Source organism: Eleutherodactylus coqui, chromosome 12 (assembly GCF_035609145.1).
Source record: "Eleutherodactylus coqui strain aEleCoq1 chromosome 12, aEleCoq1.hap1, whole genome shotgun sequence".
NCBI classification, from domain to species: Eukaryota; Metazoa; Chordata; class Amphibia; order Anura; family Eleutherodactylidae; genus Eleutherodactylus; species Eleutherodactylus coqui.
In genome coordinates this window covers 109,352,522-109,379,723 of record NC_089848.1, presented here as the reverse complement: position 1 = coordinate 109,379,723, position 27,202 = coordinate 109,352,522, and the positions used below count along the sequence as shown (strand labels likewise).

The 27,202-nt window shown below is 44.7% G+C and overlaps 1 protein-coding gene across 5 annotated transcripts in view; it reads left to right on the top strand.

The window, feature by feature from the left end:
• PARD3 (par-3 family cell polarity regulator) overlaps positions 1-27,202 on the top strand; it is a 535,977-nt gene that overhangs the window by 193,359 nt on the left and 315,416 nt on the right. For all 5 annotated transcript variants that reach the window (XM_066585804.1, XM_066585803.1, XM_066585801.1 and 2 more), the window contains one exon: positions 26,548-26,636. In XM_066585804.1, the coding sequence (XP_066441901.1) occupies positions 26,548-26,636 (89 nt within the window). The remainder of the gene's footprint in view (positions 1-26,547; positions 26,637-27,202) is intronic.

Here is a 27,202-nt window from a genome sequence, read left to right as displayed (position 1 = left end):
AATACAACGGAGGGCAATGTACGGCTACAAACGGACCGAGATAAGCTGGGGGCTTGGGGAGAAAAATGGCAAATGGAGTTCAATATTGATAAATGTAAGGTTCTGCACATGGGCAGGAGAAACGGATGTCACCAATATACACTAAATGGGGTACTGCTAGGGAAAAGTGATATGGAGAAAGACCTGGGGGTTCTAGTGGGCTGTAGATTTAACTGGAGCAATCAATGCCAGTCAGCTGCTGCAAAAGCTAATAAAGTCTTGGGGTGCAGTAAAAGAGGTATAGGGGCGAGGGACGAGGACATTATTCTTCTGTTATATAGGGAGGGGGGTGTCACAGGTACCTCACTCAAGATCGTGGGGGTCCCAGTGGTCAGCCCCCGAAGATCGTGGCCTAATAATTCAATTTAGATGTGGTGAATTTATCTATAATGTAATTTAAATAAATGTAGCTCCGATTTCAATATAAAGAGTTCGTCTTCATTACGCCATGGGGCACATTTTTGTGAGATTGGCATTTTACCTGCTGGTCTTACAGAGTGGAGTCACATTATTATGAGGGCCGGCCAATATCCAGAGTAACCGCCGTGCAGACAGCAGCTGGGAGTAACGCAGTGCTGGCAGGTGGTCTCTGGAGCCGTCGGGGACTGCAGTGCTGGAGAGTGCCTTCCACATGGATGAGCGGCCCAGAGAATGCCACAACTAGAATGCTGGCGCCACCAGCTTACGTTCTTCCAGCAATGGTCGCAGGGTGTTTTGTTCTCTGTCTCTCGCCTGACGCGCTGACATCCATCCGTTGGATGACTCATCGGAGAAGACCACTCTTTGCTGATGAGTGGCAGTCCAATTCTGACACTACCATGCACCTTTATTGGCATAAATGAAGTGCCCATCCGTCTGCTTTGGCGCTTCCGTACACCGCAGGGTTCCCTAAACTGTTGTCATAGACGTCTGGTAGCCCATTGGTTCATTTTCATGGTGAGCTGCTCCATTAGTTTGCCGGCGCACACCTTTGTGGCTAAACTTCCCCTCTCACATCAATGGCTCGTAGTGCTCTGTAGTTTCCAAGTCTGTCATTCCCCATGTTGCAGTTTGTCCAATCGTGATTCACTTTCACCAGCGCAGCACACTAAGAGTTCACAAACTGCGCTGTTTAAGAAATACCGCCATCCTCTGCCCGAAAGCCAATAGCCATCCCCTTTTCCAGCTCTGATAACTGACCTCTTTTACCCCTGATGACCACAAGGGGTATTTGAGCAGACGGCCTCTTCCCCCCCCCAACATGGCACTGCCAACATGGGTAGTCGGAGGTGATTGGAACAATGCGACTCCACTGTATAACTAATGCGGCTTACCAATAAGGGGAGCTCTGTTCGGCAGGCCTGTTGGAAAGTACTTTTTTTGATAGTTTGTTAAGGTCTGCCATTCAGGTAAATGAATTCCTGCGATCTCCAAGAGCGGCGGTGAAGTGCAGCACTCCGGCAGAACTGACAGCCGCCATTAAACTCTCATCCGGTAATTCTGCCAATGAATATAGATCTGTACAAATTGATATTATTCGCTTGCATAGTTGTTTTTTAGTGGCAAACTGCATTTCGACATTTTGACATGATTGAAGAATGGAGCTTTCATTTCTCCCCGTTTTATTTGTGAAGGTTATTTCCTTTCACAGAATTGAAGTATAGAAAGGATCATAAAATATGGGCCCATTTCCACGAAACACCTGGTAATCCGCGTTATTTATGAAGTTTTAGTTTTAGGCAATATTGATACAGTAAATTTCCGCATCCAGTATTTTCTGGCGGCCTGCTTGACAAATTTATATGTGAAATTTAAATAAAATCTGTCATTAAATTAGTTTTTTTTTCTCCTTCTCCCCTGCAGAATCGGGTAGCGTTCAGGTTTATCGCAGCAGATGTTTGACTGTTCACATAATGTACATGAATGTAGAAGTTAGTTGGGTCTATGAAGAAGCCCAGGTTAATGTTTGTACCGTCTCACCATTAGACAGGATGCCAGTCGTCTTGGGTTGGACCTTAATTAATGTATGTTAAATGGGTTTCACAGAGGCTTCCAGTAGATCCAGATAGCTGATCATCCGTTTAAATGAATGGGATTGTCCCACTTCTAGCTGTTTTGCTTCAGGAAGCGGACAGCGCCATACGATGTGCAGTGGCCCTTGTTGGTACTGCAGACTAACTTTCATTCACTGCAGAAGGGGTTAGCTTGTGTAGCAACTCTCGCCGCCGCGCCGTCCGCTTCCAGCAGCAAAGCGGCTAGAAATGGGACAACCTCTTTCAGCGCTTTCGGGGAACCTTGTCATCTGCTGTAGTGCAATGAAATGACATATGAACCCTTTCGAATCCACTGTCTGACCTCTGAAGACATTATGATTTAAGGCTGTACAGCTTCAATGTTGGAAGACATCCGTCAGGGTTCTCTAACTGTATATTGCCAGCTTCTCTTCTGTCGAAGCCTATCCAACATGTCACCTCATGCAGTACTGCCTTTAGCCAGCAGAGAGCGCCATTGCATACTGGTAGAAAAAGAGTAAGCCCCCTAGAAAAACCAGGATACAAACTGGATTGATGTCATGCTGTCATGCGTAGTCAAAAATCGCTGACATACGTGGCGATAAGCCGGCTACACAGCGGTAAATCTGCATAATACTCACAGCGCTTTACCACACGCTCATGTGAGCCTGGCCGGTGTCCTACTTTTTTGAGAGCTTGGCCATCTGATATAGAAAGAGTTCCTCCATATCTTCTGCTTGTCCAGGCGGCCTATAGTAAATGCCTACAATGGTGTCCTTTCTGGTGTTCTCTCCTTGTATTCTTACCCAAACAGTTTCTACAGAACTCCCAGCTCTGAAGCTTGAATCTCTGTGGAGATGAATGTTTTCCTAACCTACAACACAACACCTCCTCCCCCGTATTATTAGGTTGGTTTCTTATAAATAATCCTTCAAGCCTTGTATCCCAATCATGTGTATCATCCCGCCAAGTTTCCGTGATGCCCATGACATCCTATTTCTCTTCCTGTGCTAGGAGCTCCAATTCTCCTTGTTTGTTTCCCAGCTCTGGGCATTTGTGTAGAAACATGTTAGTTTCTGATCGGGGTCTCTTGTTCCTCTACTTTCCTTCTGAATTTTTTGTCTTTGTTCTTTCTTTCCACTGCTAATAGCGAGGTTCTCAAATGTATCAATTAGCTGTATATTTTTACCTTTCACTTCCCTTCCCATATTGTTCTACTGTAAAGCTCTCCTAATGAGTAAAGCAAGGCACCCACCAAATATACGCTTACCTGTCTGTAAGGTGTAACCCGTCTCTACCAAGCAGTCCATCATATAGGTAATTCACTCCATAGTCTAGAAACCCAAATCTTTGCTGATGGCACCATCGACGTAGCCAGTTGTTCCCCTCTAGAATCCTGTTCCATCTCCTTATTCCATGGCCATCCGCTGGGAGGATGGATTAGAAGACCACCTGTGCTCCTAGTTCCTTCACCTTCTCTCCGAGGTCTTCAAAGTCTCTGCAGATAGTTGCAAGGTCCTTTTTTGCAGTGTCGTTTGTCCCTACATCTATTAGTAGGACTGGGTGGTGTTCTGTAGGACTGAAGAGTCTTGTCAGCCTATCTGACACGTCTGTGATTTGTGTACCTGGAGGACAGCACACCTCTCGTGAGGCATCAGGTCTGCAGATAGCGGCCGCTGTTTCCCTCAGTAGGGAATCTCCCACAACCACCACTCTCCTGTTCTAAATGATTAGCAGACTATTCTTTGTGGTAATGTCTTACTTCCCGAGCAGTATGGGTGCTGGCTGACTCAATTCTTTTGCTGGAACTCTGAGCAGTAGAAAGACCAGCTTGCATTTCTGGCAGTTTGGCTTTATGGTTTGGAGTATGGTAAGGTATTCCGTGCCTCCAGGCTAGATGATTGTGGGCCAGTAGGGTGCAGGGTGGTTGATCACAGATGATATTGAGGTGCTGAAGTACTGGACATCCATAGGATCAGCGGGCGTTTCATGCACTGCTCCTCCTACAGACATGTTGGACCTGCAAGACGCCGTCACCCCAATGGGACACGCAGACTGCAGCCCACTGATGATTACCTGTCCTGGACTTGAACCACCAGCACCCCCCCCCCCTCCCCAGTTCTCAATGTGGTAAGTGATGCAGCACCATCCAGTCCATGGGCCGAGTATGGCGCCTAGGCAGGGCCGAGATTCCAATCACGAGCAGACTGGGCAGGTTGCAGGTATTTGGGGCCAAGATAAGTAAGAAACCCTTCATAAGGCTCCTCTGGACCGGAGTCAAACCCTCAGCATGTGTGTGAACTGATTAATAGCTTTACCTTGGTAGGATGTCACAAAGCGTGTTTTACATGGCTGGAGCACACGTGCCCAAGAGGTTAGGCCACGCTCCCGTAAGCATTTTTGACATGCTGGTTAAGACTACGATAAAAACAGTCAAGGTTAGATGCCTAAGATTCTCGTATTTTTGCATCTCTCCAAAAATATTGTCCCTAGCTATTCCAAGTGTAATACATGGAAGCTTCAGTTCTGTCCCCATTCGACTGTCTGATGCTCAGATCTACATTAGCTTTCAAAGTAATTGCACTTATGGAAGATTGCAAAAAGCCCAAACAAGATTAACGACTGTAGGGTAATTCTAAAGCCCTATATACTAATTCAAGTAAGCCATCTCTTAGTCTTCTGCTTGGATGATGCTGAATGGGAGACAAGATGGCCTCCATTAGACGATTCTTCCCGGGCCTGAAGACAAAGCTTCTCCTCGCCTCATTTGCCTAAACTAAGTTTGTGCCGGTTTTCCTCTTGCATCTCTGCGGAGCCCGGCAGCCCCCATCGCGCCGAGTCTGTCGTAGCAGCTCTCTTCACAAGTCTTCTAGGACTTCTGTTCTTCAAGATCATTAATAACTGATAGACTGGCCCAAACCCACAATCTGCGCCGACAGGCTTTGTGTATCCTAAAGCAGCAATATTTTAAACTCCTCGCATCTGTTGGTTCTGAATGAATGTGAGGTTTTTTCTCTTTTGCCAGCTTTAACCATCTGCTTCTGTGCTGCATCTATTTCACTTTGGTTTGTATCGCTTGTTTTTGCATTTGCCTCCGTTTATTTCCTCTTCTTGATGCTTTTGGATTTAATTTTTTTTCCCATCTTACTGCAAAACTTATTTTCAGGCTCTTATTAACATCGGGTGAGACGCTTGTTCTTCAGTGCTACTTATGGTGACTTTCTCTATCTTATGGTCAAACCAGCATCCCTCGCAGGCAGCGCCCCTCGTATAGACTGATTCCCCCGCTATGTATGTCTGGGTAAATGAACGGACTGTTTTGGGATATTATATCTCGATGCAGACCAAGCAGTGATTCGCTAAACTCTTAGTGTTTTTTCAAACTTTGTGCTTTTCATCAAAAATACAAAATCCCGCATCTATGGAAGATTTAACTTTACAGAGTCAGACAGTCTACAATTAGTGGAAGAAGGGAGAATAGAAAACAAACAAACAAACAAGTCACCTGTAAGAGTTATCTGCCATGAGCGGTTTCTGCGGGCGTATGCCCTGTGCATAGAATGGTAGAGTTGGAAGAGACCTCCAGGGTCATCGGGTCCAACCCCATGCTCAGTGCAGGATCACTAAATCATCCTAGACAGATATTTGGCCAGCCTTTGTATGAAGACTTGCATTGAAGAAGAACTCACTACCTCCCGTGGCAACCTGTTCCACTCATTGATCCCCCCTCACTGTCTAATATCTAATCTGTGTCTCCTCCCTTTCAGTTTTATTCCATTGCTTCTAGTCTTTCCTTGTGCAGATGAGAATAGGGCTGATCCCTCTGCACTGTGACAGCCCTTCAGATATTTGTAGACAGCTATTAAGTCTCCTCTCAGCCTTCTCTTCTGCAAGCTAAACATTCTCAGATCCTTTAACCGTTCCGCATAGGACATGATTTGCAGACCGCTCACCATCCTGGTAACTCTTCCTGAACTTGCTCCAGTTTGTCTGGAGCAAGTTTGCATTGTGTACCCCTGCGTTCCAACCATCCCTCGTACACCATCTTGGCATGTATGCGTGTGTAATGCGCCCCAAAATAGTGCATGCTGCGATGTTTTCTGCGCAAGCACTTCGAGTCATCGTTGAAAGTAAAGTTTGCTACCGCGTATTATGTGCGCAATACACTGTGAGACGCGCCTGTGTGCGGGCCCTAAGATGGGAGGGTCCAAATAATAACCGTAAACCTAAAACAAACACAATTACGCTGTGAATGAGCCGACGGTACAGAATAGCAGGTTGTTGTAAACTCGGTAAGGCTCAGGTCACACGGTCATATGGGGGCTCTCAATGCTCCCCTAGTAGATGTCAGGGCAAAAAAGAACCAGGGGTGTTTTATCCCTCCTTCCCCATCCTATTGTTCCGCAGCAGACGAGCCACCGCCCAGGAACTCTTTTTTTTAAAGAGATGTTTATTGGGCAATTTATACAGTACAAGCGAAAGAACAGATAATGCGCAAATTCAGAGCAATCAAAAGAGAAAACAATGGGAAAATTTCCACAATATCAAAATCTCCCTGGAGCGCAATAAAGCCCATCCGTCATACAGAACCTCTGTTTGCTTAACAAAAACAAGGGAAGTTAAAAGAAAAAGAGGGGGGGGGGGCAGCGATTCCCGACATACCGTAACTAATGACCCTCCCCCCAACTACTCCTTAAGCTGCAAGCGTTCACCCGACGGGATGTTGTGCCTGCGGCATTAGGGGAGACGGCTGTTGGAGGAACCGTTGCTCGTCTGGTAAGTGCAGGCGCTGCTTCAGTGGCCTCGAGGAGGGTCTATCAGCTCTGTACATCTTTATGGAGTCGCTTGCCGTTTCCCCTCCTCCTAGACACCTCTCCAGTCCAGCTGCTGGGGCTCCGGTTCTTCATGAGGCCATACGCTTGCCTAATTTCGTCCGGACACGCTAGACTGCACTATACTGCCATCCAAAAAATAACCAGGCAGAACGGAAGCAAACAGAAACCTTTCCATTTTCTGGTTTTGAAAACCCATTGAAATCATTGGGTAAAAAAACCCCAGAAATGTTAATTTCTGTTTTAATTCAGTCCCTCTATTTCAAAAAGGGAACTGAGAGATTTGAAGCCCCGAGGGCATACATCTATATTACACTCAAGTTCAGCACTAACAACCAATCAGGTTGAATCGGGGAACCCAAACAACCAATGAGGTTGAATCAGACAAGCCAAACAACCAATCAGGTTGCTGGAATTCTGAATCCGAACCAATGAGGTTGCTGGAATTGCTCTATAGTGCCGAACTTAATTGTAGTATAGATATATGCCCCCTGAGGAAGCCCCAACGCAGATGTGAACCGGGCCATTATCTCTGAGAAGTCACAGAATACCTGCCTTCATGCAGCTGACAACTGTTACCTATGGAGGCCGGGCTGGTAGAGAACCCCTGTGGTAGCCGTACTGCCAGCCCTATGGGATGTTGCCAAGCTTTCTGGAAGGCATTAGTGGGGGAAAACTGAATATATGGAATTTTTGACCGTATGAGTTGGAAGACTAAACCGTTTCTATTCCCTTTTATTGTCGGGGTAAGTTTGCCGGTCATGGGATGCGCCATTCTCTATAAACTGGCGTGAAACCTCAAATCGGTGATTATAAAGATCAGTAATAAAGTGCTTTAGAGAATGAGTCCCGTATAGCCCGGACCCTATAGTGAGTGTTACTTCTTTCCAGCTGGATAGCAGTTATATAGCTATGAGATCATCGAGGCAGCCACTAGAAATATAATCTAAAAATGCAAAAAAAAAGAACAATAATTAACTAAACCTGGAGACTAATAGAGATTTCATGAACTTTTTCTATTCCGGCACGGTTTCAGCCCAGTATTTAAGGTTTAGGGCCGCTCATTATAGTTATACAGCAGTTCTGAAATGGCTGATAAATTTAGTAACTGCATTAACTTTCCGCTCACTGGCGTGCCGTATCCTCGTACTGCGTCTATTTTGCTTCCAATATAATATAAAATATAGATTTTTATCAAATTAAGTACTTGGATCTGAAATGGCGTAATTTGCTTAATAAGACTTCACAGTTGCTATTTTCAATTATTCTGTATTCCATTGAGTTTGTGAGGTTTGAAATTACAGGCTGATAGGATTAAAAATGGTTCTTGCTTCCCACCGAGCGTTTATTACTCCGGGGGGAATGCGCTTGTTGAGAAAGCGCCTTGTAGTTACCCCGGGCTGATATTACTCTAAAGTCATTGCCAAAGATTTTGACTTTGGTTCCAGCTTAAAACAAGAATGCTTGAGGAGCTGAACGAGACTGTTGGGGTCTCCGCTGCTGCAGCGCTGTCCTCTTATCTCCGGCTCCGCGGCATTCGCTGAAACTGTAAATCACACGTTACAATTGATCTTCCCTTCTAGAGAACTTGATGGACGTTTACGGCGCTTTAACGCAGACTGATAACAAGAACCTTCATTTTCTCCGATCATTGGTTCTATGGATATTGCTGAACAGCCGACAGACGGGTCAACATTAACCCCTTGAGTGGCGGGTTTCCTACCACTCTGTCGTGCCCACCAGGGCAGGTTTTTTAAAATGGTCTAATCATTGAATTTCAACTAATTTTGCAGTTGTGTCTCAAGAGCCATAACTTTTTCATTTTTCCATTGACATGGCCATATGAGGGCTTGTTTTTTGCGGGACAAGTTGTGATTTTTTTAAACAGGGAGGAGGAAAAAAAGAAATGGGGAAAAAAGAAAAAAAAAAGGACCATGTCATTAAGGGGTTAAATAATGCATTAACTTCCTTCTCTGGGTCATTACGACGCACACGGATACCACATGTGTGATTGTATTTTTGATTTTTTACAAAGTAAAGGGAGACAAGTGTTATAATTTTTTTTTTTTTTTTGTCCCTTTAGGGGACTTCCACAGGGACCCATCAGGACCCCTGATCACATTCCGGGGGTCCGATGGTGACAGTCCTTTACATGCTGCAGTGACAGCCCTTTATATGCTGCAGTCACATAGACTGCAGCATGTAAAGGGTTAACACAGCAGAGATCGGAGGTTTTCTCTGATCTCTGCTGTAAGAGCTAGTACCTAGCTGTCCTCTGACAGCCAAGCACCAAGCTCTCCCTGCCACAGAGACCATCGGCTTGCTTCTGACAAGCCGATGGTCTCTATGGCAACCTGTGAACAAAGCAGGAGATTGCCGGCATATCGGCAATATCTTCTGCTGGTTTTTCAAAGCCCTTGCACTGCTTTCTGTGGGACTGTGCAGGCAGAGCAGGCAGAGCACAATGTCACAGCTTGTGGCAGTGTGCTCTGCAGCTCCCATAGTGATACATAGCCCGGAAATCTTCCAGGCTGTATCGCTATGAGCAGTGGAGCTCGTCCCGGAAAATTTCCGGGCGTGCCACTCAAGGGGTTAATTCATAGGCATATAGGGCCTGACAACGCTCACTGGTCAGCAGGACTGAGAAACGTGCGGCGCTGACGGATGTGCGAGCCGTTGTTTGTCCTCGCGCTACAGGTCATTACTCGGGTAACCATTGATAACAGGCTCATGGTCAGTCGCTGTTCATTGCCACAAACGGATGAACTGCCCACGTAAAACCACGCTTGTGGTACTTTGGCGCAGGCTGACAGTTTTAGCTGAAAAGAGCGATTGCAGGTGGCCGTCACTCCGTGTAAACATGGGACCCAGCAGGGCAAGTGGGTGAGAATCGCTCACCTGTCCAAGTCTCTCGGTTTTCATCTCCCCTAAAAACAGAGCTGCTTCCGGCCCGTTGAAACAGGCAGACCTTCTATTAATGACTACCTGTTTATTCTGAACAGAAGTAGCCAGCCGGAAGAGGTTTCCGCTGTGTTCCGCCTCCATGCAGTGAGCGATGATCGCTGGAACGGTTGCTGAAGCGCCTGTCCGTCTAACGGATGTATTAGGAAAACTCTTCTAGAAGGGCATCTGACTTGTCCTTTTGTATGATGTACTTAAAGGGGTTGTACCAAAATAGACTTATTACTTCTCTTTAAGATAGCTGATAAGTTTGATTGATAAGGGGGCGTCTCATCTGCTGAGACCCCCACTGAACCCAAGAACATGGGACTTGTGTCCCCCTTCTCATCTTGCAGTGACATGGAGATTTCTCGGAGCGCTGGTCACGCACGAGCGTGGTGCTGCTCCATTCATTTAATTTGGGCTGAACATTGGAGTACAAGCCCTTGGCCATCTCCTGTAGCCTCACTAAAGAGGGATGGAGCCACGCTGCACACGACCGCCACTCCATTTAATCTCCACCTTACTTCAGGCGTTGCAATGAGCCCATAATGAGGAGATAAGGGGAACATAGGATTAACGTTTTTAGGATTGATGGGGGTCTCAGCAGAGAGGCCCCCACCAATCAGACTTTTAACAAAACTTTATTTCTGGTTTGGCTAAATAAACTTGGCCTCTTACATGGATATGGTATATTTTGTGGCCTGCATTAATTTAATTGGCCTCTGTGGTTACCAGGTAGATGTTCTCAGAGCCTGAATGGCCTTGTTGAGAAGAGATCGTTCCCACTAAGCCGTGTCTCTGCACATGTTCACTATACACTATTTTACCAAAGGTAATTGGACACCTGAAAAGGATACCAAAGTAGTATTAATGTCCGTATGTTAATAATTATTGGGACTCCTTTGGCCCTAATGACGTTGGATGCTCTCCATAGAATGCTTTCTACACTTCAGCTGGTATTTCCCTCCATTCATCCTGCAAACCTCTCACAAGTTCTCTCAAATAAGATGGCCGCTGTTCCTATTGCCTGACCCGACGTTCCAATTCCTCCCAGAGATGTTCAGTAGGTTCACACTGGGACTCTGTGCAGCCAGTCCAACCGTGGAACAGCCATATCCTCAAACCAGTGTAAAACCGTGTTGGATTTGTGATGAGGCGCGATGACTTGTTGGAAGTATGGCCGACCCTTCCCAGAGTATTGCCACATGGTTGGCGGCACATTATTATGTAGAACGTCAGGGTGCACCATCGTTCGTGATTTTGCCCCTACAACCAACTGACCTAGACCATGTCACGTAACACATCCCAAGACCATAACGGAACCTCCACCGTACTTAAAGGGATATTCCGGTTATCCTAACCTACGGTCGAATAATAAATAAAAGGTTTTAAAATTTCTAATGTGGCTTGGTTCTGTTTTGGATATCCATTACCGTTTCTTGGCACTTCAGACATGTTTATTCTCTTGTTCCCCTGGATACGACCTGTAGGCATTACAGCACTACAAGTATGGATGACTGGGGTAGTCTTTTACTGTTCGGCTCTCAGGCCCGGGATGCTGACCAATAGCATGACAGCGCTTAGCAGGGATGCACACGGGACGGAGGTACAAAGTGGGGAATTGTGCAAAATGTAGTTTCAAGCTGCATATTGGTAGCAATACGGTGGCCATCTTGGAAAATAGTGATGTGGGTAAGCATCAGAAATTAAGGGCAGCAGAAGGTGGTAATGGCTACTCGATATATACCCAGAACCAGCGGTGTATAAATATGGCACAAACACCTTTCATATCTAGAATTTTTGAAAATTGATTTCACAACTGGCATACCATTTTAACGTTGGCACAACACACTCAAAATACATTTTCTAGGCATCCTCCACACCCGTTTGGGTCCATCTGATGTGAAGATGGAGTAATATGATTCCTCACTCCATAGAACGTTCTTCCATTGCTCAAGTGTCCAACGTCTGTACTGCTTGCACCATTGTAGTTGGGCCGCTGTATGGCACTTTGTGATGGGCGGCTTATCTTCAGCGGCATAACCCGTATCGTGCCGTTCTCATCACAAACTGTGGCTGCAACTTAAGTAGCATGATTTAGGACATGGGGCATGCTAGGAAGCCATGGTCTATTCTACTGATGGGGACGTCCAAATACTTTTGGTAGAATAGTGTAGTCTTGATATCGTTTGTATGGTTCAAGACGACCTGGGCGAAAACTACAACCAAGTCCGGCCAGATGGGAACATTTTTGAAAGTCTGGGAAAACTGTTAAGCCGTAGTCTACAGCGCTCCAAAACCGTTATGTTCCTGACTTATGTTTTTGACTTGCAAATTGCAAGAAGTCCAGTTTGAAAAACCTCAATAGTTTTGATCTTCTGACATTTAGCTGTGGTATGCCACACAATCCCATTTGGACTTGAGATGGACTTTCCCTGTAAACAATTTAAAGGGGTATTGCCATCTCAGGAATCCTATTGCAATGTGTTCAAAATCACAAAACATTGCCCTCACCCATAAGATGTTTATTTCCAAAATGCTCCGTTCTCCAGATAGTGCTGCTATTCATTCCTCTGCTCTTTGATTGTTTACTGTTCGTTGCCATAGAAACGGACCACCTCCTCTATGGAAAGAAATAGCAGAGCACTATGGTAGCTGGTGTCCGGGAACAAGGCTGGTGTGCATGCACTCCTGAGATCCCAGCCACCAGATTTAGGAGAAAAGTGCACAAGCTCCGGCCTCCTCCTCTATTTCTGATTGTAGAGGAGGCGGTCTGTTTCCATCGCAACAAGCAGTAAACGACCAGCGAGCAGAGGAATTAATAGCTGCAATATCCGGAGAATGGAGATTTTTGGAAATAAAAATGGGTGAATCCATTTTTTTTTTTTTTTTTTTTGCAATTTCAAATAGGACTCCTGAGATGGGAGTACTGCCTTAACGATCCAAGGTGGGGATTCAGGTAGAATCAGTGGTGGCGGGCATACAGGTAGAATCAGTGGTGGCGGGCATACAGGTAGAATCAGTGGTGGCGGGCATACAGGTAGAATCAGTGGTTGGGTAAAGAATAAAGATGCAAGAGTTGTTGGATTTAGACATGAGACCTTTGCTGACACGGCCGCCATATGACTTGGGGCGTTTGTAAGTGTATTGAGCAACGGTTAATGTTTACTGTTGGCCTTTGGTCGCGTCACGTTGAGTTATAATGGCGATATACCGTCCTCTGTTGAGTCGGAGCTCGCGGGGGCAGGGCGGCTTTTCCTGAAACTTTTTGTTTAAACAGATGATGAGATCTGTCAAATATTTATTCGAGTTTTATGCTTGTCATATTGGAGCTTTTGTCTCCTTTTTGTGCTGCTATTTTACTGGCAGCAGTGATTTTATAGACCCTTTTCTTGCCAGTTGAGGTGTTTGGATTTTCTTCAGAGATGACCTACAACTTCCCAACCTTTCTGTCTACCTTGAATCGTCAGATCTGGCGCTACGTCTCTCACATCTCGGGATGTGTTCACTGCAGGCCGCTGGTTCAATCATTCGTCTACCTGAGCGTTTCCTGTCACTCTTCCATCTCCATATAATGCCGCTCTCACATCCTGACCTCGCAGCCCGCTTACTTTGAAGACCTACTTCTGTCTAGTGCATTGCTCCGTCTCCTTCTGCGCTTCTCCCCTCCCGGCCGCTCTTCCTCTCTCATCTGCATTCCTCGCACATTACGGCTCGTCCTCCTCTGTTTGCATACATCATTCACATGAAGAGAGGTTTGATTCTGAAGCCCCAGATACACGCAGCTCTTGTGTTTTCCCATGGCAACCGCTGGGTAAACTATTTAGTGTGAGCCATTAGTCACTTCCCATCAAGGTTGTCCTATAAATATCTAGTCGGTGCCGAGGAGCTGAAAGCGCTGCAGCAGCCCGTATCCTTAGTGATGTAGGGCTCCGAATTCCAGAGGGCTGCGTTTAACTTTTTGTTTTGTGCCGTTTGAAGAGTCAACAACATTCTCATATTTTGGTGGAAATATTTTTGCACCATTTTAACCTATTATTCAGTTAGAACTTAAAGGGGTTGTCCAGTTACAAGCAGAGGAATCAATAGCTGCGATATCTGGAGAACGGAGCATTCTGGAAATAACCATCTTATGGGTTAGCGCATTGTTTTCTGATTTCAAGCACTTTGAGTTAGGAGTCCCAAGATGGGAACACCCTTTAATGATTGGTCATTATAACTGGGTGCTCTAAATGATGTGGGCACACTCGGGGAGTGCTGTTACACACAGGTAACCATTGTCTTTGACAATGGGATGTAACCAGTGGGGCCAGCTTCATAGTCCTGCTAACTTTATCCGCATTATTTCTGTCTATACTCACCTATTTTCACCCCGATGAGCTCTTCTTGGGTCCATCTTCTGACGTTGTCAAGTGGACGGTCCCCACTACTCATACTCGGTGAATGACGTGGCGCGGCTTGACGTGGCGCGGCTTGACGTGGCGCGGCTTGACGTGGCGCGGCTTGACGTGGCGCGGCTTGACGAGACAGTGGCTTGACGAGACAGTGGCATTGGTGACAGCCAACTTGAAAATCGGGATAGTTCATGGGGCCATAGCTTCAGAACTATGCATCCGGTCCTGCTGGTTTTATACTGTAAAGGTCCTCTTCATTACCTGGCTTCACCTACTGTAGACTTCCATCTTGCTGCCTAACAATCAGTGTAGCTCACAAGCGGTAGCTGCTAACGCTCATGCACTCGCTCGCTTGGTCTTAAACTTGTATTACTATAATGACCCCTCTGGATAAGTCTGTAAATCTGCTTCAATACAACTGCTCAAAAATGATCCTTTTGGCTCGGCTTAATGGGACAGTAAGCATGGAGTTCAATGCAGCAGATGGTTAAACACAAAGTGCGCCGCAATTAGGTTCTGCAGCCATTCTGCTTATCACACACTTCAGAATGTATGGAGCTGATTATACGGTATTTATGGGGCAGTTAAATGGAACTGGAGTTCAGAAATTAAAGGCAAGAAACTCTTCTTTTTCATTATGCGCTGTTCTAACGATCACATCGCCTGTTTTCAGTATTCCCCAGTAATCCTCGCCTTTTGGTGATGGCCATTAGGTGGCACCTGGATTTCACAATAGCCAACAACATGGAAGCACCGCTAGCATCCATCCTCTGTCGTAACGCGGAGCAGCTGCCTGATAGAACGTGGCCGCCTACCACAATGCTTACTATTGTCCTTTCTGCGTTTTGTGCCAAGTTGCATGCCACCATCTCTTAATGAAAGACAATCCATTGCTGCTATATCCCTATTAGTTGTCTCTTTATTTTTTTTTTTAGCAGACGCCTTTACTTTCTGCCAGTCAGCTGTGTGAAGCCAATCCATGAAACAGCTTGGTCCCACATGTGCAAATTATAGCCCTACGTCTTTCAATCAAATCCTTTGCTGCTTGTGCCAACGAGTTCTTATGAATACGGGCATACATTCCATACCCTTATAATTGTAACTTCCTTGCCCTTTGGAGAATTACGTATTCCGGCATTCTCTTAAGCCTGATAGTGATATATTTTGTATATATGCATTGGAAACCAGTAATTGTTGAGATTTAAGTGAGGGTGAGGGAGGGGGTCTTTTCCTTTTTTTTTTATTTTGGAACCAGAAATTCACTGAGCAGAAGAATTATAGGTCTATAACCACTCGGAAGAAGCCCCACTATAATGTAAGAACATACAACTGTAAAGAGGTTACTGGGCATATTCCTTCCTTGTCCAATATGTTTTTTAGTACATGGTAGATCCTCAGGGGCGTAGCTATAAGGTGACCCATCCTCCAGATAGGTCATCCGTAGTTGATGGAGGAGGGTCTGCCCCTAAGGGTTCCCTGTCCATCAGCTAATTGTCTGGTCTGCTGTTATCAGCTGACTTTCCATGACTGTCAGGTGGACAGTCAGCTGATGGATGGGATCCTGAGCGACAGACCCCCATCCATCAACTACTGCATTTCAGAGGATGTCATTAGTTCAAAAAAGGGCAAAAAACTCATTTAATGATCGCTACTGCCTGGAGACCCACAGTGTCGCCAAAACCAGAGTGCTAGCACTCCATACTTGATGCAGATCAACTGAAGTGTTTGATTCATATCCTTAGTAGGCCAGTGTGCGCAGGACATGATTCTTAGCTTGGTTTTCACCAGTTAGCCGATGGACTACGCCTGAAACATTCAACTTCTACATGATGGAACCCAGGCTATTGATTACTCAGGACAGCTCATCAGTATTTGATCAGCTGGGGCCCACCACTTGAGGACCCTGCCCAATCAATTGATCGGGCACCAACTGACAGTGCCCGTATACACTGGGGTCGGAGCAGAAGTTGGTGCTCTGATTCCCTATGTAGCCAACGCTTGTAGCTGCAGCGCTCATTGAAATCAGTAGCAGATGCACCTGCAATTACAAGCGATGGCCACTACACAGCGATCGGAGTAGCATATACCGGTGCTGTCAGTGGATAGGTCATCAATAGTATGTTCATGGAAAACCCCTTCAAGCATTCCAGTTGATCTTTATTAAAGCGGCCGTTTAGTTTCAGGGCAAGGTTTTGTCTTAGATCAAGGCAGTTATTCCACCTGCTGTTGGTCTTCTGTGTGGATCTACTTCTTTCGGGTCTCATTTTCAGCGATCCAAGATGGCTGATACAATCTTCAGATACGTAATCCCCGTAGTGTGTTGGATGACCAAAGGCACGTTACCTGCTCCTTGATTGGCCAGCACTGCTCACATGACTGTGCTGCCCAATCAGGGACATTGACAGAGGACTCCTCTTCGGTCCGGATAAAGAAATCTGTCTTGAAACTGGAGATTGTGAAGAGCACAACCTCTCTGACCTCAAATGGGGAACCGTTCAGTAAGCAGCGTCTGTTCTGGCGGAACGTCTGCCGTTGTGGTATTGCTGGATGGCCAGTCATGTACTAAGTCCTGTAATACTCCATTTGTAGATGATTGTCTGGCTGCGGATTTCCCGAGTAGTCAGCTGATTCCTGGGGATGCCTAGAGCAAGATCAGGGCGGATCAGTTTTTTTGCCCCTACCCCCATATTGCGGAGGGGTTGTGCATCTTCTAGTCTGAAGTGCTTCCCCCGCTCTCCTGTATGAGTATTACAAATGGCGCATGGAGGGAGGGGCTACATTATAGTTTGCCCAGTGGTCATACCTCCAAGCGCTTGTAAAAACGGATTAGAAAAGGTATTGAGTCAGATGAAACTAGTTGGGCATCGGCAGAAAGCATATTTAAGGAAATGGAAGATAGTCATTAAGTTGTCTGAGCACTTAAACTACTTTACTTCTAGAGATAGTGCAATCACTCATTGCCGAGTACTGCTGCGTATTATGGATTGTCTCGGTATACATATTCAGATACCTGCTCAAGGCACTATTCTCAAGGGATAAATAATACTGGGGGAAACTTGATAACAGCCGGAAGTCCCTTATCTGTTGGCATTAATAAAGTAGTTACCACAAGCCCATTAATTATTACGCTCCTCCAGCAACAGCTTTAATATGCTTGTTTTGTCAATAGTTAGTTAATTAAGGTCTCCCTAAGGTTGGAAATACAGTTGTTCTATTAAGGATTTGGGTACAAACGTGAAGAATATAAAGCGGTGTCCTCAGTTACTCCTTGCAGTTTATTTGCAGCCCGGCCCGTCGTCTGATGGCTTCTGTGGGAGGAGCGAGGGTTATGGCGTGCTGCTGCTTTATGGAGGTTTACGCTCTCTTTACAGCCTTTCTTGTCATCCGGTGGAACGATGCACCAGGGATCAGCGGCGTGGCAGGGGACATGGATCCTGCAAGTAGCTGTCTTCAGCGTTATTACTGCAACGGGACAGCCGCCTTCTAAGTGTCCTGCCGTCATCTGTCTTGTGCTGACACTTACAAAATGGACAGGATGTAGAAATAGAAATGTAATATTTTAACGCCTCTAGCCGCCGTGGTCACGTTGTCCTGGACCGACCTCTTCGGAACATTTTTATGGGCTTAGGAATACTTCGGATGTTTTTGTGATACGGTTTTGTATATTTATTTATATACGTTACCGATCTAGAACCGAAAAGTGCCCAAAGAATGCCATACCTTGTGCAAATAAATGGCGCAGGTAGTGCCCAGTGATCCCATAAATAAACACACCTTAAAGGGCACTTGTTACCTACTTTTAGCACTAGAAGCTAAGCTTATGGACTAACCCGGGGATGTAAGTGTTATACTTACCTTCCCCTCCGTTTCCCCGGTTTGAAGACCTTCACTGAATGCATTGAGCAGCGCTACTATATAGTCCGCCCGTTCTAATATTGGAATGAGAGGACTACTTAGTGCCGCTCAATGCACTGTAGTGGTGGTGGTCAGCACTCAGCCCAGGGAAAAGATAAGTATAAAATTCCATGGGTCAGCAACTTACCTTAGTTTATAGGACTAAAAGTATGTGACAGTCTCTCTTTAAAGGGGTGGTTCGAGAATTTAAGAAAGCTTAACAGTTTGAAAGTGACTCGCCATGATGTGGAAACTTAAAAGAAGCCATACTTGCCTCACCTCACCCCCTGCCACTCACCTACTGCCGCCGCCTTGCTGCAGCATGGGTGATATCCCGACAGAGGGACATATGACCGCTGCAGTTCATTACTGGCCAAGTTGGCCATTGATTGGCTGTCCCTCTGCAGCCAGTCACTGAACGCAACAGTTGCATGCTTTATATGCTACAATTACCACTCAGGCCATGGATTGGCTGCTGCGGTCATGTGACTGTAGGTCCCATAACTGGATCCCCTGCAGTTTCCATTCCGCCTTTCCTCCCCGCTATTTCCAACTTCAGCAGTAGTGATAACGTCCCAACACCGGGACCTGGGACTGCTATAGTTAGTCACTAGCAAATGTGAGCTGCTGATTTGCTGCAGGGCATGTGAATGTTACAGCCAATCACTGACCTTGGCAGTCACATGCCTACTAGAATCATCGCTGAGGCCAGTCAATTACTGCAACCGTCATTTGATTGGACAGTATGTTCATGCTCTAGAAACAAAGACTGAAACGGACCAACAGAGCATCGGCCTTGGATTTAACCGGTAAGCAACGTTTTGTTTTTCTTATTTTATAACTTTTCCTGCTCTCAGTCATCGTCTTTAAAGGAGTTTTCCAATCTTAAGCTATTGATGATCAACCCACAGGGTAGCCATCAATAATGGATCATTGTGGGTCTGCAGCCCAGGTCCCCTGCTGGTCCGCTGTTCTCTGGGGACTTGTGTGCTTGTGTACTGAACTGATTCCTGTAGGATGCGGACAGCTCCGTTATCTATGCGGTGGCCAGGCTTGGTATTGCAGGCATTAAAATGAAGGGCAGCTTGGCTTAACATCAAGCCTGGCCACTGCAGTGAAAAGAGCTGTCTGCTTCCTACAGAAATGGGCTGAGTGGACCTGATGAAGGGCTGATTGGTAACAGCTTGGGACTCCTGCCAATCCACCACTGATAACCTATCCCATGCCATCAGTCGTTTATACCTGGACAACCTTTAACATCCTCAGCCACCGTTTACTCTCCCAGGTTATCCTTGGCATTACCAGCTCTATATGCAATGACTATACATATACACACATAGTAAATGATCACCGCATTATCACTTATATTCTCTCTGCTTTTCCCCTGTTTTTACTTTGAGTGGCATAAAATTACCTGCCGCGTAATAATTGTTCTTCAGGGTATGCAGATAGCGAAATATGTTTCTAGTGTTGCATGCGCCTATAGAGCTCCTTTAAATGCTTTTGGAGTCCCTGCGCCTATAGAGCCGCCTAAGCGCTTCTGGTCTACCGTAGAAGGAACACGACTCCTCAAGATTATTTACGCCTTGATATTTTTCTCTCTGGGAAGCATCTATCTCGGTCTTCACTTAATACGTCTTTAAAATGGCAAAGCGAATGAGAGCTGTAACGTTCGCCGCCGCTCATTGCCCCCTAATGCGTTTAAAACATGCAATTACGGTCATCCCCAGCAGCAACGAGAACTGCAATTTACCGCAGCCCAAAACTAACCTATTTAGGTGGCTTGTTTACATTCATCCGACGGTTGGGAGGGTTCAAGATGCTGGTTAACCTTTAAAAGGCATTACTTGGCCGCTGCTTAGGAGAGAGATGTGGAAGAAGTGCGTATTAGAGGCTTTCACAACACCGGCGCATCAATCTTCAGGCTGCCGGAGTCACGCAGAGCGCCGCTATCCGAGGCGCGGCGTAAATCCACAGACAGAAGCCCAACGCATGCAGACGCACTTGATTTTTAAGCTCTCGGAGGAAATGTCAGTGTAGCATTACGGCGGCCGGGGCTTCGCCTCGAAGGATTCTTAATAATTTAATATTTTGTTTCTGAGCGCCGTCCCTTCGCTTATCATTTTCTTGATTTGATACGGATGCTTTAAGATTCTTAAATCTGTTTTAGGAAGCGTGCTGCGTCCTCCGTGCAGAATTCTGTTTACTCACTTGAGTAATGAGGGATATAAATTCTTAATTATTTTTGTGTTAAAAAAAAATATATAAACTAAAGAAAAAAACCCATCATAAACCGCACTTTATTTTGCTCATTTTTCTGTAATGGCGCACATTTTAATTGCGTTGATGAAGTGTTTCGCTGTGCTCGGCGGGGTGCCGGGACAGGAAAGTGCTGTGATCCTGTTTACATTCCATGTAATTGATGCTCTCCTCAGTAGAGGACACAAGATAACAAGTATTGGTGAACACTAGAGATGAGCGAGCACCAAAATGCTCGGGTGCTCGTTATTCGAGTCAAGCCTTTCGTAATATTCGAGAGCTCTATTCGAGTAACGAACCCCATTGAAGTCAATGGGAGACCCGAGCATTTTTGCAATTCACCCGCCTGGTGCCGAGCTTTTTTCCCCCCCCCTCTCCCTAACCGCCAGCCAGCCGGCCGGCCAGCCGCATACTGCTGTGGATGTGCGCACGCTGGCACGTCACAGCAGGAAGTGGTAATGCGGGGAGGGGTCGAACACGGCGTGGTACTTGAGTAACGAGCACCATCGAGTATGCTAATACTCGAATGAGCATGTTCGCTCAACTCTAGTGAACACTCCTCGGCTCTCTGGGGTTGATGATTTGATTCATTTATTTGATTCAGTAACGGATTACATCAGACGTTTTTCCAAATTTTGTAAATTGCGACACCTTACCCATACCCAGCATCGCCATAGCTCCATAGATTACTCATTACTCCTCTGTGCTACTTGCTGTGGTCTTTCCATAAAACTACCGGCATCACATTGGACTAGAGGGTCGGAGGCATCTGATCGCTGGTGCTCTGACCACTGGCACCCCCACACATCACAAAACTGATGCACCCAATTGCCCCTTATGAACGGAGTAGCAGTAAGCACGCCCGACTACTACTTTATTCACGTCTATGAAGTCTGCCAATCGCATCAGTCTCCATCTTTCCCACATGAATGGATGGAACCGCACTTGGGTGCGTTAGTCTCAAGACAGTTGGGGTTCCAGAGGTGATACCACCAGTGACTCATGACACAGTGCCAAATCTGTGGTATTGTTCAGGCCGTACCACTCTCAATGGGGTTTTGTGGGCGTACGTTCTAGATCGGTAAACCACTTCCCATGAAATCCATGTATAGAGGAAAGGTGTAAAGGAAAGTTGAGCTGCTTTTCAAGTGCAATTTTATTGAATCCAAATCAATACCGCTAGAGAATACACTAATTTGTATGCGTATTCAACGTTTTGGGTAATGATAGCCTTCATCGGATATTAATTATGTCAAACGAGATAAGAGGGGCCTGGTCGAGTCTCAAATTATGCCAAAGGCATAACTGCCTATGTGGGGGTTGATGCGTAATGAAGGGAACCGTTAACCGGAATGTTGCATCCGCATACAAGTTACTGTATTCTCCGGCGGTATGGATTTGGATTCAATAAAATTGCATCTGAGAAGCAGCTCTACTTGGTGTACGGTTCCATTTTCTGTACTGTGTCAAATCTGTCGTATATCGGAGTCAAATGGTGACTGACAGACCACCGTCGGCTTACAAGGTCTGAGGCCACTATTGTTTTGGCAGCAATAAAAGAGCTGCATGCGGCACTGTTCTTCCTGACAAAAGTGATGGCAATCTTACAAGGAACCCGTGTTGGAAACTTGTAGAACAAATATGAATGGAGCCTTCAACTCAAAAGCATTGTGTCACACAAATACAACCGAACAGAGCCCATGTACACTATGTTCACAAAAATAACCCCCCCCCCCCCCCAAAATAAATAAATAAATAAATAAAACATTCTTGTGTTTACAGGCAAACGAGTTATACGAGTCTGGTGGTGGGAAGTCACCAGGTGTAGAGCTGACAACGGGATCTGGTGGTTGGATGTCACCAGGTGTAGAGCTGACAACGGGGTCTGGCGATGGGGGGATGTCACCAGGTGTAGAGCTGACAACGGGGTCTGGCGATGGGGGGATGTCACCAGGTGTAGAGCTGACAACGGGGTCTGGCGATGGGGGGATGTCACCAGGTGTAGAGCTGAGAACGGGGTCTGATGAGGTGATGACTGAGAAACCAATCGGTATGGGACATAGCAGCTTCTGGTCCTTCCAGAAGCCACCGTTGGCTGTGTTGAGAGATGGAGACCATCTGGTGTGCCGCCATGTTCAGGGAGACCTCGTAAATTGACAGAACATGTCTTCACAGCTCCTACAAGGCTGCGTTGTCCATCACACACATCGTCTGCCATCACTCAGGGGGTTTAACAGTACATTGGGACATCCATTAGTACCAGGACCCTCCGTCAAGAACTGTATGTGAAGGGTTACCACGGATGAGCGGCTGCCCACAACATCACAGCAGTGACTGCACAGTGGCGCCTGCGATGGGGCTTGGAGAGTCATTCTTGGACTGAAAATGAGTAGAAGCAAGTGAATGGCATTATACCATCTTCCGATCGGATGGCCACACTTGGGTATGGCAGTTGCCTGGAGAGCGATTTCTACGCTACTATCCTTATGCTAAGTTTTCATTAGTTGCAGCACAGTGTATCGTATGGTCTTTGCCTTGGGGATACTTTGACATACTTATTACTAGGGGTATTATTTTTCCAAACATTGGTAAACTCCAAATCCCAAGAACGAACAGGTCGAGAATATCCCTTCGAACGCTTGTGGTAAATCCTGCTATGCTGACGTATTGATTGTGCATCCCCTGCGTAATACTAAGGAAATCCTCAGAATGAGACTTGTGTTGGGTATTTGAGAATTGGAGTTGAGAAACACCCTTGTAGACCACTGCTACCCCATGAACCCGCTCTAACCATAAAATCAACAAGCTTCCCTTCCTTTAGCATTTTCACAGCATCCGTTCCCAAGTTGGCGTCCGGGGATCCAGATTGATCAGATTAGCATATTAGGAATTAAAAGCACATCTGTTGGATTTTTCCTCACCACTTTTACAGAAATCCCAGAAAACCATTTTAATTAAAGAACATCTGTCACTAGACGGAGCGCTTTATTTTTGGGCTAGATGTCCTGCTAAAGAGCTGTTAGGTGCAACCGCGAAACGGACCCTTCATAATCTGTGCTAGCCGGACGGTAATGTGTGTTTCTTCTGGCTGGTCATGCGCTATCAAAACTGAAGAGGTTCCTCGTACGAGCTCCCTCGGCAAGACGTGCCCGTCCGGTAGAGATGTGCCCATTGTTGGCCCTTCAGTGCGGCTTCTAACCCTAAAATACAGAAGACGACGTTACTGCGAGTCTGACCAGCTATAATCATAGACTTTTCAAGGACAAAGCTTTTGTTCTAGTAGCAAGGAGTTGACCCGTGTCAATGGAGAACCACAGGTTGCGGAGCACTAGACTAGACGATGACCCTATGTAACAGCCGATGCTTTACATGTGACTCAAGGCAGAGGTCTCGCTTAGTTGTATCGGAGCGTGATTCAGTTGCACAACAAGCTCATCATGCGGTTTGAGCTCTGTGCCGCTGCCGTGTAGTCATAGTAATCCAGTCTCTTAAAGGGATTGTGCCTGGCTCTCTGTATAGATCTATATGTGTGCGTGTATTACTAATTACAAAAACAGGTAATGACACATTTACCATTTTTCTAATCTGTTTTTATTTTCTGATTGTAGACATTTTATTCTATTGTCTGCATGTCTATGGGGGCGGCCATCTTGCCTTCAACATAATTGTGACCTCAAAATAAAAAAAAATATATAATAATTCTAAAACACATTAAATATATGGTTAACATAAAAACTTGATTTATACAAGAGACCGTTTTCTTTAAGAACAGTTCTAGTAATAGACGGAAGGGCCGTGGTGATGGTACCTTCAGGCTGCCCTCCGCTGATTGCCAGGCGGCACCTTGAAGCAGCAAGTCCAGATGTGTTCCGGCGATTGGTGGAGATCTAAAACAAAACAGGAATCAGCGCCTTACTCGCACAAAACGATTTCAAAGAAAATGTGAGATACTTTTTTTGTACTCACCTGGTGCACGGCCAAACCTCCTGTTCGGGAGATTGACCGGCACCTTATATCCAAGTTTGCTTGTAGCTTCCCTGGAGTCCCGAATCCAGATCACCGGAGAGCGTCTTTGGGGTTGACAGCCGTAACCGGCTGTTTATGCAACAACTTGTAAAATAGAAAAATTTCCCCCGCGCTCCTGGGTTCCAACGGAGATGAAGGACACAATGTCCATAAATAATTTTAAATGTTTTATTTTGCTACGCGTTTCTGCGGGCTTACCCGCTCTCTTCAGGCATAACATTACACAACACAATACACTTTTTTATATACACGCTAATGGCTCACAGAAGTGCTCAGACGCCGGCTTTTGGAGCCGCCCTCTGCTTCATGTGAGATAACACGTCATTAATCAGTAACCCTTTGTTTGCTATCAGGTTTCTTTGTTTCTAAAAAGCAGCAGAGAAAAAAACTGCTATTTAAAAGTCCATTCGACTTACTTATACTATTCATTATCTATTACATTCCACAAATTTAAACCATAAATTATCTATATCAATAAATAATTACTACAATTTTATTCTAAAATTAGAGATATTACTTTAAACGAATTACCAATAGATCACATTTTCCCAATTTTTCTATTATATAAATTCTATAAACGACACATTATTTTATGTATAAAAATTATCTAAACAGTTCATAAATAAATTCTAAAATTATCTAAAAAATTTTTTCATTTTCTTAAAAAATACAATTTCTATTATACTCATGTTTCTATTAATTATGTCCTCTATTTATTATATTTCTATATGTATCAACTCATATTTTGTCATAACATTAACCCTTTATGATTATCTCTTTATATCTCGCTTTATCTCTTATTCTATTTAGTCCCTTTAAATCAGATTTTTTTAGATTTTTTCTCAGATTTTTTTAGATTTTTTCTAACACTTCATTGAGCCCTGTTGGTTGCAGGGTTTGGAGTTTGTATATCCAAAACATTTCTTTCCGTTTTAGCTCATTCATTGATTTGCTTGTTATCTGCTCTATTGGTGTAATAGAGCAGATAACAAGCAAATCAATGAATGAGCTAAAACGGAAAGAAATGTTTTGGATATACAAACTCCAAACCCTGCAACCAACAGGGCTCAATGAAGTGTTAGAAAAAATCTAAAAAAATCTGAGAAAAAATCTAAAAAAATCTGATTTAAAGGGACTAAATAGAATAAGAGATAAAGCGAGATATAAAGAGATAATCATAAAGGGTTAATGTTATGACAAAATATGAGTTGATACATATAGAAATATAATAAATAGAGGACATAATTAATAGAAACATGAGTATAATAGAAATTGTATTTTTTAAGAAAATGAAAAAATTTTTTAGATAATTTTAGAATTTATTTATGAACTGTTTAGATAATTTTTATACATAAAATAATGTGTCGTTTATAGAATTTATATAATAGAAAAATTGGGAAAATGTGATCTATTGGTAATTCGTTTAAAGTAATATCTCTAATTTTAGAATAAAATTGTAGTAATTATTTATTGATATAGATAATTTATGGTTTAAATTTGTGGAATGTAATAGATAATGAATAGTATAAGTAAGTCGAATGGACTTTTAAATAGCAGTTTTTTTCTCTGCTGCTTTTTAGAAACAAAGAAACCTGATAGCAAACAAAGGGTTACTGATTAATGACGTGTTATCTCACATGAAGCAGAGGGCGGCTCCAAAAGCCGGCGTCTGAGCACTTCTGTGAGCCATTAGCGTGTATATAAAAAAGTGTATTGTGTTGTGTAATGTTATGCCTGAAGAGAGCGGGTAAGCCCGCAGAAACGCGTAGCAAAATAAAACATTTAAAATTATTTATGGACATTGTGTCCTTCATCTCCGTTGGAACCCAGGAGCGCGGGGGAAATTTTTCTATTTTACAAGTGATTGGTGGAGATCGGCAGAGCTGCAGTGTTTCATCCTGACCTCTGCTATATACTATGTATCTCAGGTCTTCTGCAGTCTTTTGCATCAGTGTAGCTACAGTTTATTACTCGTTGTTCCTTGTTGATTGCTTTCTCATTTCATTCTTAAGTCTGTACTTAGGTGAAGCATTCCTTGAAATTGTGTTGATTGATCATTAAGGCATCAGACAGAACGTTTACATCACTCCTAATTATCGCTTCTTGTACTCTAAATGAATCATGAAAGCTCTTATAGCAACATTTAAGCTTCTGCTGCTTCTGTTTCAGGATGAAGATGACGGGGAGGAGAACAGTCGGGTGGAACCTGTTGGTCATGCAGACACCGGCTTGGAACGAACCTCCAGCTTCTCTCTTGAGTGAGTCTTGCAGCTCGTTCTGCTCCGCGCCGCTGCTCAATATACACCAAACACGTAGTAGTAATGAAACGGTAGCCGCTCCTGATCAGTGGAATTCTCGCTACATTTGGCTTTCCATTCGCAGTCATCAGACGAGCCTCGCCTAATTAATAAGAGTCAGGCTGTAGGAGATTGATCACAAGTTTCTAATTAAAACTGACAAGCAATCTTAGCACATATCATAGAAGTTGTGACAGTAATTTGCTCTTTGAAAATTTTTTTTTTTTTTTGCCCTGATTGGCTTTGGAGTTGGACATTCCCATGGCTATTATGATAGGAGCCGCGTATACACAGTACGATTACATCAGTAAATATAGGGGAGTAATTAAACAAATTGCTCCAGAATGATGATGTTAGAAAAGTTTGTAACTTTGTTTTCTGCAACTCACTCACCACATTTCTGGAAGTAGCCAGGGCTTAGCAAATTGGTGCTGGCCTCCCACACTCAGTCATATTTACTGTCATATACACCAGAAGTTGGCGCAACTTATACCTAAAATCTACATCAGGTCCTCATGTGCCAACTG